Source organism: Cololabis saira, chromosome 10, assembly GCF_033807715.1.
Source record: "Cololabis saira isolate AMF1-May2022 chromosome 10, fColSai1.1, whole genome shotgun sequence".
NCBI lineage: Eukaryota > Metazoa > Chordata > Actinopteri > Beloniformes > Belonidae > Cololabis > Cololabis saira.
Window position 1 is genome coordinate 40334526 of NC_084596.1, and position 14219 is coordinate 40348744.

Consider the following 14219-nt stretch of genomic DNA (forward strand, 5'->3'; position numbering starts at 1 on the left):
TGGATGTGACAATGGTCTGACAGAGAAGATGGCACCAATTCATTCAAAGCCTTAAATGTAATTCTTTAAATCAATTTGTAATTGATCAGGAAGCCAAGATCAAAGTTACTTGACCATGTGTCTTCATGGCAGTTAAAAGACGAGGTGTCTGGATTTATTGACGACTGATCCAAACCCATGCACAGGTGCATCGTAGTAGCCTAGTTATAGTATCTAAAAAGCGTAAATATTTTTTTCTAGGTCACTGAGGGGCATTTAGGGCGGCTTCAAACTGCAGCTGTTCAGATTATACAACGTGTTAACTTGTGATTTTAGTGTTGAAGTCGTTGACACTTCACACTCTGAGACTGATCAGTGAATGATCTGACAGTAACCCAGTGCTCTCTTACCTGGCTAAAGCCGGGCAGACACTGTGCGATCATCGGCTCGTTTTGAGCCGATTTTCCAGTCGTGCAACTTTTTTTTGATCAGGCCCGATTTTGACCCAATCGTTGCTCGTGCCTCGTGCAGTGTACGTGGGGTAACGATGAGAGATTAACACCTCACGACGAGCTCCCGATCACAAATCGTGAGGTCGCAAGAAAATCAAGCGTGTTTGAAATCCTGGTCGCTCCTCGTGAATGAATCGCACAGTTGAAGCAGTGCTGCGACCCGATTTACCTCATCCTTTCACAGAGAGCATGCGCAATCTCAAAAAACTATTATTTGTAGTTTAAGTGTTGCAAATTCACATTACAAATCATGTTTTAATAGCAAAAAAAAGACTGCATTTCCACGTACGGTGCGGGTCGCCGCGTACCCTGCGCCGTAGGCTCTGCGTTGGTGTAACGCTGAACCATAAATCAGCCTTTAGTGAGCTCTGTCTGCTGTTCGGAACACTCATTTTGCTGGGACGTCGGTTCCTCCGCCGAGACACAACTTTTGCGGTACGCGTTCTTTGTTGTGTCTAAAAATGATGCGCAGTGCCCACCCAATCAGAAACGGTACAGATATTTGGGGATTTTTTTAATATATATATAAAAAAATAAAATTATAAAAAAATAAAGGATCCCCATAACCTTTGATCAGGTGGGCGGGACGCACGTTTGGGTACAGCCCACCCCTACCCCAGAACCGGCCTCGAGTTCCATTACAGAGAGGTCCGACAGGAGGATAATGATCGTATAGTGTGAGCAGACGGGTCGCATCCGAGCATCGGCTCGTACAGTGTGAGACCATAAATCGTGGGCTCTGAACTTTTGAACTCCGCGATCTAGTCGTGCAGTTTGAGATGGGGCTGAATCAAACCATTTAAAATATCGCACAGTGTATGCCCAGCTTAAGTAAACTCAGAGTAAGCACTAAATATGCATTTTCTGTTGCAAAAGGTGATCTGTATGTTCATCACCATGGAAACATACAACTACGCGCAATCAGTCCCACTAGATTATTAGGTGTCCCACAGTAATTACTGTGGGACACCTAATAATCTAGTGGGACTGATTGCACGTAGTACAAGAAGCATGTTGCCCTTTCTTCTCTATCATTATTGTGGTTTTGACACTCCGTAGATGCCGTAGATGATGTCTGCTTACGTTTGCCACCAACGTCCTCCACTCTGTGTTAACTACAGTCAATCAGAGTTGACTGAAATCATTCAGAACAGTTGTGGAACAGAAAGCTTGAGTTTTGTTGACGCGTGTTCAAACGCAAGCTCTGGTTTTATCTCAGGGTGGGTGTTCTTTCTGAGAGGAGGTAGAACAGACTTTCAGTAACCATACCGGCACTGACCCTGAGAACAGAAGAGTTGGTATAAACTCTGAGCGTGATGACTCCGAATTCAGTGCAGCAAAAAGAGCTTCGTTACCGTGAGTTGCCATGGCAACGTCGAGGAAACGATAAAGATCCTACCTCCCACCATTCGATTTAGAGATTTTATATCAATATAAAGGGAATTTGAGCATATATTTCCGTGGAAAAGTGACAACGCTGCAGCGGCGAAGGAAAGGGAAATGGCGTGGGAGTAATTCTACAGCGAGCGAATGCGTAATTTAAGTATGTAATCACTGTTATATCAAGGCACGAGTGACAATTGGTGCAATGTGGGTGTATTATAGACAACCTAAAACTGGCTTTTCATGGAGGTGAAATCTTGCTGGTGGAAAAAGAAGAACCACGGGAGCAGTTGATAAAGTATAAAGATAAAGTATGAAAACATGATTCACGCAGGAACAGTTTATGAACAGGTTAACAATTTGCCCAAGTAACAGGAACAGCATCCAATGAGCTTTGATGAGGATAGCCGTAGGGAACAGCCTGTAGCGCTGCCATCACGGCTTAAATCACGCTGGGAAATCCTGAAGGAGAATTCCTTTCCTCAAAGAAATGGAAGTAGAAGAGCATTGAAATATCCTATTTAAATTATCAATGTTATGAATTTCCAGGATATAACTGTGAGGTTTTGAGAGTGTGGATTAGAAACTGGTTCAGACATTTACTCACGGTTCTCCACACCGTTCCTTCTCTCAAAGGCTTTGTTCAGTATAGACACCGTTATGAAGAAAACTTGCATTAAAGATAAACAGCTTTTAAAAAATGCAATTAATTCAAAGTGTTGAAATTAAACAACTCAAAGTATTTGGTGTAAAGTGAGAGTACATAATAGGGGACGTTTGTGACACACCGACAAAAGGTTCTTGGATAAAAAGAGCCGTCACGAGTCACCTCCAGATTTTTGCCAACAGAATCTCCAAAACAAATGACTTCATTGTTGTTTTCATTAAAAATAGGAAAGTTGAGTTTCATCCAGGCATTTACTGTCATAAAGGCTGTAGAGGGTTTTTAGTTTTTGTTGTTTAACTTAATGAAAAAATAGACCTTGTTATGAGTAAATCAATTATAGCATAATACTTAAACCCTGAAAGGAACAGAACAGAGCTCCCTGAACTCACCAAAAATGTACTTTTAGGGGCACGGTGCATACTGCAGTTAGACTAGTTTAATGACACTATTTAGATAGCAAAGACACAGCATGACTGCTAATGAACATTGCATGGTTGCCCTTACATTAAATATTTTTAACTTTGAAATTGTATGTTTTAAAATTGTATGTAATTGCATGTTTTTTATTGATTGCTGTAAAATTCTGCTCTTTTTTCAGTGGAGCCCTGGCTTTCACTGCTAGCTGAATTGAGAAAAATCAAATCAATGACAAATTTCTGCTAATGCTTAATCGTTTGACAGAGATTCTGGCTTTTAAAATGCTTTTTTGTGCTCAAATAGTTCAGCGGTTGGTCATTCAGGAGTTAACCACAGATGTTGCATCATTTTCCTTATAAATAGGCCTCAAAGGCAAATAACACTCAAAATCATTTATTATAAAGCACCCTTAAAAGAGAGATTTAAAGGAGGACAGTCCCCGATGTTTACAGACGCAGTCCTCAAAAAGTCATAAAACTATTCAGGACTGCACCTTTGATAGCACTGAAACGCTCAAGCCCTCACAGCAGAGTGGACAGGGAGCTCAACAGTTAAGAGAGGGTAATTAAAAAACTCCAGGACCATTCCAGCAGTGCCACCCTTGAGCCCTCATGAAGGATTGTGTGTATATATATATATATATATATATATATATATATATATATATATATATATATATATATATATATATATATATATATATATATTGAACTGAAGAAGCATCTCAGGATGCATCTCCGTTCCTGTCACAACTGTATAATATATTTAACCATTCATCCTCAACACATCACTTTCACTGTGTATAAATTAACTCAAAACTACAGCTTCAAAATGAATGTAATGGAGTAAAGGTGTATTGGAAATCCTTTAACACTGGCTCAGGGAATTTCTGCCCATAGCTTATTTAATCAGGTAGATTAAGAGCAAATCCTTATTTACAGAATTGGCGAGACAGTTAGAAGCTCCCCTCGCGCGACTGCAGGCGAGCGAAAATACTGTCAAATGTGTTTTTACCTTTTTTGCCTTTCATGTTGTTTATTTCCACACAAACCTCTTACCTAACTGACAGAATGACAAGTATTTCATTTTATTTTATTTTTGCATCAGAATGTGAGTTTTCCCAGAATCCAATGAGTCTTAAAGTCTTCCCTACCAAAGCTCCTTCTATATAAAACCGTGTGTGTGGCTCTTTTTAAGTAGCGAAAAAGAAAAAGAAAAAAAAGAAAACGCAGCTGCTCAACGCCGGTGCAATAATACTCAGCCATTTCTTGACAATAGACAATTCAACTGCTTTGAATCGCTTAGAAAAGCAGCAACAGTTGGGCGTCCCGCAGTATAAAACACCAATCTACGTTTTATCATCTGAAGTGGAAGTGTGCTTATTAATCACCGAGCGGGGCAAATATTGGATGCAGAAGTGAGTGGGCCCTGATGAAGACAAGTGCACCGCTAAAATGAGAACGTGCCGGTCTGGTTATGCATCACTTTTATGGATTAAACACATCATTTCATTAATTTGCAGTCGGGCTGACTTACATTCATTTGCCATTTTGCAGTTACTGTAGAGTTGGGCCAGATTGATGATCAGGGAAAATGAGAGGAGGGAAAGAAGATGAAGGCTACATTTTATGAGGGATGTAGAGCAGCACCTGCGACGCTATGGCCGTTCATTAAATTTGCATATAGTAGCTACTCAGGATTCAGGGAGAAAACGTGAGGATAAAGTGCAAAAATGTATACCGACGCAGAGTGAACTTGAACAGATAGATTAAGCCGTGCTCTAAAGGATTTATTCAAACAAGGCAATCGGTTTAGAGTTTGCTGGAAGGTTGATGTCTTTTGTTACACCAAAAGAAATGATCCTGGCTGATGAGGGAAACCTCCCTCGTTAAAGGCCAGAAATGGGTAGAGTAGCCAAAAATTGTACTCAAGTAAAAGTACTGTTACTTCAGAATAATATGACTCAAGTAGAAGTAAAAAGTAGTCATCCAAATAATTACTTGAGTAAAAGTAAAAAAGTACTTGGTGAAAAAACTACTCAAGTACTGAGTAACTGTTGAGTAACGTCTGATTTATTTTTTTAACACAACCATTCAAACAGACAAAAGTACAAAATAATCATCTTCAGGCAAATGAAATCAATAAAATAATAAAATTAATTAAAATTAATAAAAAATAGCTTAAATTATAAATAATCTTAAAATAAATCCAAGTACTTCAATAAATAATAAAATAAATAAAACAATAACAGAATAAAAAATAAATTAAGCACAAGTAGCACTTCTTTTTTAACCAGGCTCCGCAGGCAAAACTAGAACAAACCCATGAACTCATACAAACTGTGTGTGTGTGTGTGTGTGTGTGTGTGTGTGTGTTTGAGTCTGTGTATATGTGACAAAACATGCAAAAACAAACATTTTTCCGAAAGAATCACTCAGTGATGTCATGAGATTGACGCGTACGCGGGAGGGATAAAAGAAAAGTAATGAGCTCAATGTAGCCTAATGTAGCGGAGTAAGAGTACAGTTTCTTCACAAATTTACTCAAGTAAAAGTAAATAGTGATTCAAAACTACTCCTAAAAGTACAACATTTCCCAAAACTTACTCAAGTAAATGTAACTCGTTACTACCCACCCCTGTTAAAGGCCTTTCCATGATCCATTCATTGTGATTCACTGCATTGAAAGTTGACTTTAATGAGGTTCTTAGCCTTTTTGACCCATTATGAAATGAAACAATGCTGAATGAAGGCTGACTGATGGATTTGCGTGCTGTGGTCTTCTCACCTCTCTTTCAGGTGAGTGAAACCAGAACTGGGCCCCTCGGATGCAGCAACTACGACAATCTGGACACGGTCAGTTCTGTACTGGTCCACAGTCCAGAAAACAAGGTTCAGCTACAAGGTAAAACACAAGTAACTGTTACAGCATACCTCCCATTTTTGCTCCTTAGTTTCACCTTGGACCAGCAGAATACATTTTAATGAGTGAGTATCAGAGCCGCGGGCACAGCAGGCGGCTCGCTGTGTCTGACTTAAGTGAGCCCCTTGCAGGCAGCAGTCATATTTAAAGCCCAGATAACACTCTTAAGCTATCCCGCATGTTTCTCAATTTCTATGCATTTATACAAATTGAAATATTCGATTTTTATTAGCAACTTATCAACCTTTTAATTTATTTTCTATGTCCTCTTCAGCATCAACAGTGTATATGAATGCTGCGAATGCAGCCAGTAACTCGTGTTCAAACCTCTAAACATTGCTTTCATCCTCTTTTGGGGCGAAGGTGAGGTTTATGAAATGGTGGAAAAGTTGAAATTTCTCCTAGTTTATAGGAGGAATAAAAAGAAAACGGACCCTTATGAAATGATTGATTTTTGGCATTGATTTACAACTAAATGTACTGTGATCTTCATCTAAGTCAAAATAACAGACAAACACAGAAATATAAAAATATAAACTAAACAGAGATGTCAAGTCAGTGCTTTAGGTAGCTCTCAATTCAGATGATGCAATGTTTACTGTCCTCACTAAAGCTTAACTGAAATATAAATTGGGAATTCATTTTACCTTTGATGATGGGAGTTGGTCCAGAGCAGTGAAAATAACCCACATCATGAGGCTGTCTCTACCTTCCCCGTTGGTATGACGGCTTCATGTTGCTCAATTCAAATTCATTGCAATTCCAAATACTTTATTAATCCTTGTTGCAGTTATAATGATTTAAATCTCTTCTAAGATTAATTGTAGAGGTTTATAGCTGTGGGCAGGAAGCATCTCCTGTAGATTTCTGTATCTCTTGAAGAGGTCTGAAGGATCTCCTGTAGAGGTCTGAAGGATCTACTGTAGATTTCTGTATCTCTTGTAGAGGTCTGTAGGATCTCCTGTAGAGGTCTGAAGGATCTCCTGTAGATTTCTGTATCTCTTGTAGAGGTCTGTAGGATCTCCTGCAGAAGTCTGAAGGATCTCCTGCAGAAGTCTGAAGGATCTCCTGTAGATTTCTGTAGGATCTCTTGTAGATTTCTGTAGGATCTCTTGTAGAGGTGTGAAGGATCTCCTGTGGAGGTCTGTAGGATCTCCTGTAGAGGTCTGTAGGATCTCTGTAGAGGTCTGAAGGATCTCTTGTAGAGGTCTGAAAGATCTCCTGTAGAGGTCTGTAGGATCTCCTGTAGAGGTCTGTAGGATCTCCTGTAGAGGTCTGTAGGATTTCCTGTAGAGGTCTGAAGGATCTCCTGTAGAGGTCTGTAGGATTTCCTGTAGAGGTCTGTAGGATTTCCTGTAGAGGTCTGTAGGATCTCCTGTAGAGGTCTGTAGGATCTCCTGTAGAGGTCTGAAGGATCTCCTGTAGAGGTCTGAAGGATCTCTTGTAGAGGTCTGAAGGATCTCCTGTAGAGGTCTGTAGGATTTCCTGTAGAGGTCTGTAGGATCTCCTGTAGAGGTCTGAAGGATCTCCTGTAGAGGTCTGAAGGATCTCTTGTAGAGGTCTGAAGGATCTCCTGTAGAGGTCTGAAGGATCTCCTGTAGAATCTGAAGGATCTCCTGTAGAATCTGAAGGATTTCCTGTATTTGTCTGAAGGATCTCCTGTATTTGTCTGAAGGATCTCCTGTATTTGTCTGAAGGATCTCCTGTATTTGTCTGAAGGATCTCCTGTATTTGTCTGAAGGATCTCCTGAAGTGAACTCTGCTCTGTCCTGTGTTGTAAACAGCATCCGTGTTGTATCTCCAGTCCAGTCTGCTGTCCTGGTGACCACTGTTTCCGTCAAGTTTTGTCTATTTTTCACCACACATATGTTGAATATTCTTCCCAAACCATTAAGTTCTATTTTATCAGTTCACAAACCGTTTTCCTGCGCAGTGTTAGAGATGCTTATTGGCAATCTTGAGGCAAGCAGCAATGTTTTGAGTGCTGGCTTCCTCCGCAATGTTCAGCCATGAGCATCCTGTCTGTTCATTGACTTACAGTATGTGTGGAAGTGTCACTACATGAGGATTGGAGTCATCTTTGCTGGGTGGCCAGTTCTGGGGAGAATAGCCACAGCACTAAACTCTCTGCATTTCTACAAAACAAGTCTAACTATGGACTGATGGATGCCTAAACGCTTTGGGGCGACTTTTTATCCCTTTCCAACCATATAAAGATAAACATCTCTTGATCGTGCGTCTTCAAAGATGTCCTTTTGATGATACATGGTGCACATCAGCAGATGCGTCTTCTGAACATCCATCCATCCATTACCCATAACTGCTGATTCCTATTCAGGGCCAGGGGTATCTGCTGGATCCTGTCCCAGCTCTGTTTGATTGATTGTATCAATCAAAGTAGCTCCATGTCCACTTTCATTAAATGGACTCCAAGTCTGTGAACTACTAACTTGCTTATTACTGAATTATCTTCATTAAAGTACGGTAATTAGTTCACTTACTTTCTCATCCTGCAATGTGATGCCCAATAAAGACAAGAAACGATAATTGTTAGTTTTAGCAGGCCTTAGTAAGTATACTGTGTTTGTCTACGTGTTATCTAAGATGACAATAAGATCACAATTTAATGCAAACTAATGCAGAAAAACAGTTAATTAAAAAGGAATCTTTCTTTTTTGCCACTTTGTTTCAGAAAAACACACCAACACCACAACATAATTGCTTTTGCTGCCTCGCAAAGTGTTTTCAGAGTAGGCAGGTTTGCGTCGCAGAGCAATCTTGTTCCTCCATGAAAAGTGCAGAATAAACCTAAACTGAACAGGAACTGAGGGGGCTTAATTCTAAGAAAATGTCAAAACTATTTCTCTGAGCATTATTTTGGGTTTTATTAATGGCCAAAAGCAACAGCATATAAACCTTGAACTTCCCTCCTGCCTCACAGGCAGTCAGCCCGCAGCAGGCCATCATTTACTGCTCGCATAAATCTTCCATCTTTTCACAAACTTTTCATCTTTGTCAGAGGAAAAATGTCATTGATGTGCTGAATAGCTGACTCATACAGTCAATGACTCATTTCTGAGTGGCTACTTTCAACAGCAGAGTAATTCATGTTTCACTCTCATGTAAATAAGATAGAGTAGAAATGTGTTTTTTTTGCCTGTAACAGTACTACAGTGGACTTTTCCTCTACTTCCTGTAGACCTGAGGTCTGCTCAAACTGTCAGCCCCTTTAAATCAGGCCTAAAAACATTACTGTTTACTGAAGTGTACTCTTAAATTAAATACTTACCTGCTGTACTCTACTGCCCCTTTTAAACAACTTGTGCTTTTTAAAATCAATTGTCAAATTGGTTTGATTCACCGTACGAATCGGCACAGATTACTTTGGTAATATTGTATTTGACCCGGTCTTTGTACGTTTTGACCGTATAGAAACGTAATTCTCGTCAGTTGTGTGAAATAAGACCTGGAAACAGGCATTGTGGCATAGAATTGTCAAATTGGTTTAATTCGCTGTACGAATTGTTACAGATTACTTTTGTAATACTGTATTCGACCCGGTCTTTGTACATTTTGACCGTATAGAAACATAATTCTTGCCATTGTAAGAATGAGATGTGTCAGGCTGGTATGGTGAGGACCCAGGTGCAGGAGAGAGAGTGGGAGGCCAGAGGCAGGAATTCTAAAAAAAAAATCAAGGATTTATTAACAAAAAGGCAAGAACCAAAAACAAAGCGCTGCTTAGCAGGATCAAAACTCACAGGAACAGGGATCAAAAAACTAGAGCAAATGGAGCACATGGAGGGAAGCACAGTACGGAGCCACAAGGAGCAAGGGAATGACAAGACCAGATATACACAGGAGATAACGAGACACAACGAGACACAGGTGCAGACAATCAGGGCAGATGGGACACAGGCGGGGCAAAACAGTAACTCAAAAACTGGGGGGAAGTGTCAAACCCTGACAGAGATGTACCTGCTGTACTCTACTGCCCTTATTTTTCAACAACTTGTGCTTCATATTATTTTACCTCTTTTCTTATAATTTTATTTCATTAGGGCCCGAGCACCTTCAGTGTGAAGGCCCTATTGTATCTGTAGGAATTTTTTTCTTTCTTTCTTTTTTCTTTATTCTGACGAAAGGAAGGCCTTTTTGCCCCCTAAACGTGCCCAAAAAGTCACCAAATTTTGCATGCAAGTCAGGCCTGGCGAAAAATTCGATATTTAACGGTTTGCATTAATGGTCGTGGCAAAATGGCTCAACAGCGCCCCCTTGAAAACTTTGTGCCTCAAGCCCCACAATATGGTTTGACGTACATGCACGAAAATCGGTACACACCTGTATCATGTTGCAACTTAAAGAAAAGTCTCTTGGCGTCATGCCCGAAACCGAACAGGATGTCGGCCATTTTGAACATTTGGAATTAATCGCGTAATTTTGGAGCAATATATGCCATTCCTTCGAGAATTAATACGGCCCGAACCGTATCGTGAACCCAGGTGTTTTATACATCAAAATGTGCGACTCCATCCTGCGAGTACACGCATTACTTTTCTCTTTCAAAAGTGTTACCGTGGCGACGTTAGACGCGATAAGGCGCGCCCCCCCTTCATCTGATTGGTCCATATTTGTTAGTTCCCCAAAAGTCACCAAATTTTGCATGCAAGGCAGGCTTGGTGATAAATTTGATATTTCATGGTTTGCATTAATGGGCGTGGCAAAATGGCTCAATAGCGGCCCCTAGAATACTTTTCATCGGACTCTGTATTGAGTCCTTGAGCTTCATTGGCCTTAATTAGCCCCGCTCCTTCTTCTGATTTGTTGTCCCTATTTTCTGCTATAACTTTTGGATGGTTTGACATAGAAAGTCGTGGCTGGTGTCATTTCTGATATGCTTATGGGGGGCGGTGGCCGTGAGTGCGAGGGTCCGTTCATTTTATTTGTTATTTACTGTTTAATTATGTCTTGCCGCTTTTAATGTTGATGTAAAGAACTTTGAATTACCTTGTGTTGAATTGTGCTATACAGATAAACTTGCCTTTTCAATAGACTTATGTACGTTAAGAAGCTTTCCATTTAAAATATCTCCAGTTGTCTTCTTCCACTTAGCTCATGACATATTTGTGGTTTTGTGTCCTGGTCCTGGTGCGTCTCAGGCCTGCAGGTCATCCTACCGGGCTACCTACAAAGCTGCTTCATCCAGGCGGCTCTCGACTACATCGGCTGTAAATCTGAGGGCCGGTTCGTTTGCCAGAGCAACGACTGCTGGTGCGAGTGCAGCGCAGACTTCCCAGAATGCAACTGTCCACACTCTGACCTGGACACGCTGGAAAAGAGTCTCCTGCACACCAGAGATTCCTTGAAGCTGATCAGCCAGGATTTTGAGGAATCAGGTGAGTCAAGAAGTGATTGTTTAAAATGAAATGCAGAATATCAGCTCACAAGTGGACATTTAAATGTGTTCTCATCTCCCTCTGACTTCAAAGTACAGGTTATTTTCCTCTTAAAAACACTTTAATTTTAACTTGAACATAAAGGCTAAAGCATTTTTTCTTCTGAATGTGTTCTTGGCTGATGAAGATGAACTGCTGCATTTTTTCCCTTTAAAAATTCTTACACAGGAAATTAGATTATGAACGCCAAGGTCCAGGTGGAAAGATGTTTTTGCCAGATAAGGAAGTCTGGCAGCTCGATTTAGGATCAAAACATTCCCGTAAATGTGAGATCAGTTTACTCACGTCAGAGTTATTTTAGTAAAACTTTATAATGCTATCATCAGAAATGGAAGAAAAAAAAAAGATTATAAATCATCTTGAGGGTACAGGAGGAGAGGACAGTATGTTATCAGTGACTCTCTGGCATTGATCGTATCACCATGCACACTAATAAAAGAACAATCTATAACACCTAATCTGGGGTGCAAGTGTCATGAACACCATCAACACACGCTGCTATTGTAGAAAGGACGAGTCACACTAAACTAAACTTATACCACAGATTTTCAGCAAAGATAATGATGGGGCCGGAACTAAAGTTAGCAAATCCAGAAGTTTGTATGATTTTTGCTTGTGTCAACTATGTCACACTGCAAAAACTCAAAATCTTAACAAGAATATTTGTCTTATTTCTAGTTAAAATGTTTCATTTTTAGTCAAAAAATCTCATTACACTTAAAACAAGAGTCATCACCAGAAAAATAACTTATTTGAGAATTTTCACCTTTTTCAAGTAAATTTTCACTTGAAATAAGTAGAAAAATCTGCCAGTGGGACAAGATTTATCTTCTCATTACAAGCAAAAAAATCTTGTTCCACTGGCAGATTTGTCTACTTATTTTAAGTGAAAATCTACTTGAAACAGGTGAAAATTGTTGTTTTTTCCAGTGATGAGCCTAATTTTAAGTGTAATGAGATTTTTTGACAAAAAATGAGACATTTTAACTAGAAATAAGACAAATATTCTTGTTAGGATTTTGAGTTTTTGCAGTGCAGAAATCACCATTTCAGGATGTATTGTTTCGTCTGGACCCCAGCGTTATAAGTTTGGGGTCTCCTGAGGCCGTAGCTCCAAGAGACCACTCATTTATTTATGAACCGTTATATTTTTTGTGGGAGGGTTGAAGTTCAGCATTCAGACAGAAGTGAGCAGATTTCAACCAGAGGAAGGACCAGAGGGTCATCTTTGATTCCCCCCTTGATGTGACGTTGTGAATATGAAACACTTTTAAAACCTTGATGGATAATCTGCTTGCGATTTTTAAATCTTCTAAGTCAAACCATTCACAATGACTGCTGTTTGGTAAGAGCATATAATTGTTATTTCATGCTGACCCTTTGTGCTGATCTCCCTTTTAAACTCCCACTCATAAGATCCCTGCGTGCATGTTAATGTGCTCTCCTTAACTTCATGACCGTGTATTTGCAGTCATTCACTGATGCTTGAACAAATGTCCTGATTTCCGGTTTGAGCTCTTTTTCTTTCACTCTGGTGAGATGGATTTTGCTTTTCAGATCTCTCTGAAACAACTTTATCACTCCCACATTGCTGATATCCTTTCACCTCACGGCATCCCCTCCAGAGTTTACAGGCCTCAATAGATCTCCAATGATTTTATATTAATATCCTGGGTCTCCAAGTTCATTTGCTGGATGTAGCTCAAATTAACCAAAAAAAAGAAGCAATCAGGCATTTTGCAGGGAGAGCTTAATTCAAGGCTAATTTTATGCAATCCAATTCATTATAATCCAAATCAATTCAGTCCAATTAATGATGCTGTTGCTTCTAATACCTGTATTCAGTGTTTGTGAACTGAAAAATAGGAACAGCAAAAGTGACAGCGAACATAATGAAAACATAACTGGTGAAGTCAGGCGTACGTGTATAATTATAATCCGTCACTGATGAACTTAAACGTATCCTAGCATGTTCCAGATATATTCCAGCTCACCCCCCTGCCAGCAGAAATACTGGAAATGAGCCGATGCATATAGGAAAGTCACACTTATCTGGATCTGTGGAGCAAAAATACACATCTGATTATATAGTATCCATCATGAAGACATATCTACAAGATATAGCCATCATGTGATCGGCTTTTGGTGACACTCACGGGTCATTTCATTAGCTTACACTTTACTTGCAAAGCTGCTCATTGAAGCAAATGCAGAATCAGCCAATCACAGAGCGGCAACTCTGCGCAGTTAAGCATGTAGACAAGTTGAAACAGAGCATCAGAGTGGGCGACAAGGTCATTTAAGTTACTTCCTTGTGGTATGGTTATTATTGGCAGTCTCTGTCTTTCAGACACTGGTGGGGTTTACACACGTGGCCATCACTAGGAGTTAAAGAGAATACTCCAGAAAGGAGAAAATATCAGTTGATCGGCAGTTGTCAGCTTGAGATGGAGGCTGTCTTCCTCTCAAAACAGCAACTTCAATAATCAACAGGGCGTGGAGAAGAAAAACTCTGAACACAGAAGCAATAGAGGGAAAGCGCATGACGTCACAGATGCGACTTCACAGTGGGTTTCACCCACTGAGTGGCAGAAAGACTGAGTGGCAGCGTAAACTTTCAGTTTGAGCGACTCAAAAACATCTAAAATGGGAAAGAGCTGTTGTGCGATCGACTGTACTCATAGATTTAGCAAGAAATCAGAGTTATTGTTTTACAGACTGCTGAGAAATAAGCTTAAGAGAGACAAATGGATCGCTGTAATTCACAGAAACAACTGGATTCCAGGCACCGAAACGTGGATTTGTGGTTCCCATTTTGTATCAAGTAATGTTGGATTTTTGGGTAGCTAACGTGAAACGGTCAAATCATAAAGTTCGGTATCC

The 14219-nt window shown here is 40.0% G+C and overlaps 1 protein-coding gene across 1 annotated transcript in view; it reads left to right on the forward strand.

Moving 5' to 3' along the window:
• LOC133452088 (BMP/retinoic acid-inducible neural-specific protein 3-like) overlaps positions 1-14219 on the forward strand; it is a 46976-nt gene that overhangs the window by 13117 nt on the left and 19640 nt on the right. The window contains exons 5-6 of the mRNA XM_061731284.1: positions 5757-5862; positions 11040-11276. Of these exons, the coding sequence (XP_061587268.1) occupies positions 5757-5862; positions 11040-11276 (343 nt within the window). The remainder of the gene's footprint in view (positions 1-5756; positions 5863-11039; positions 11277-14219) is intronic.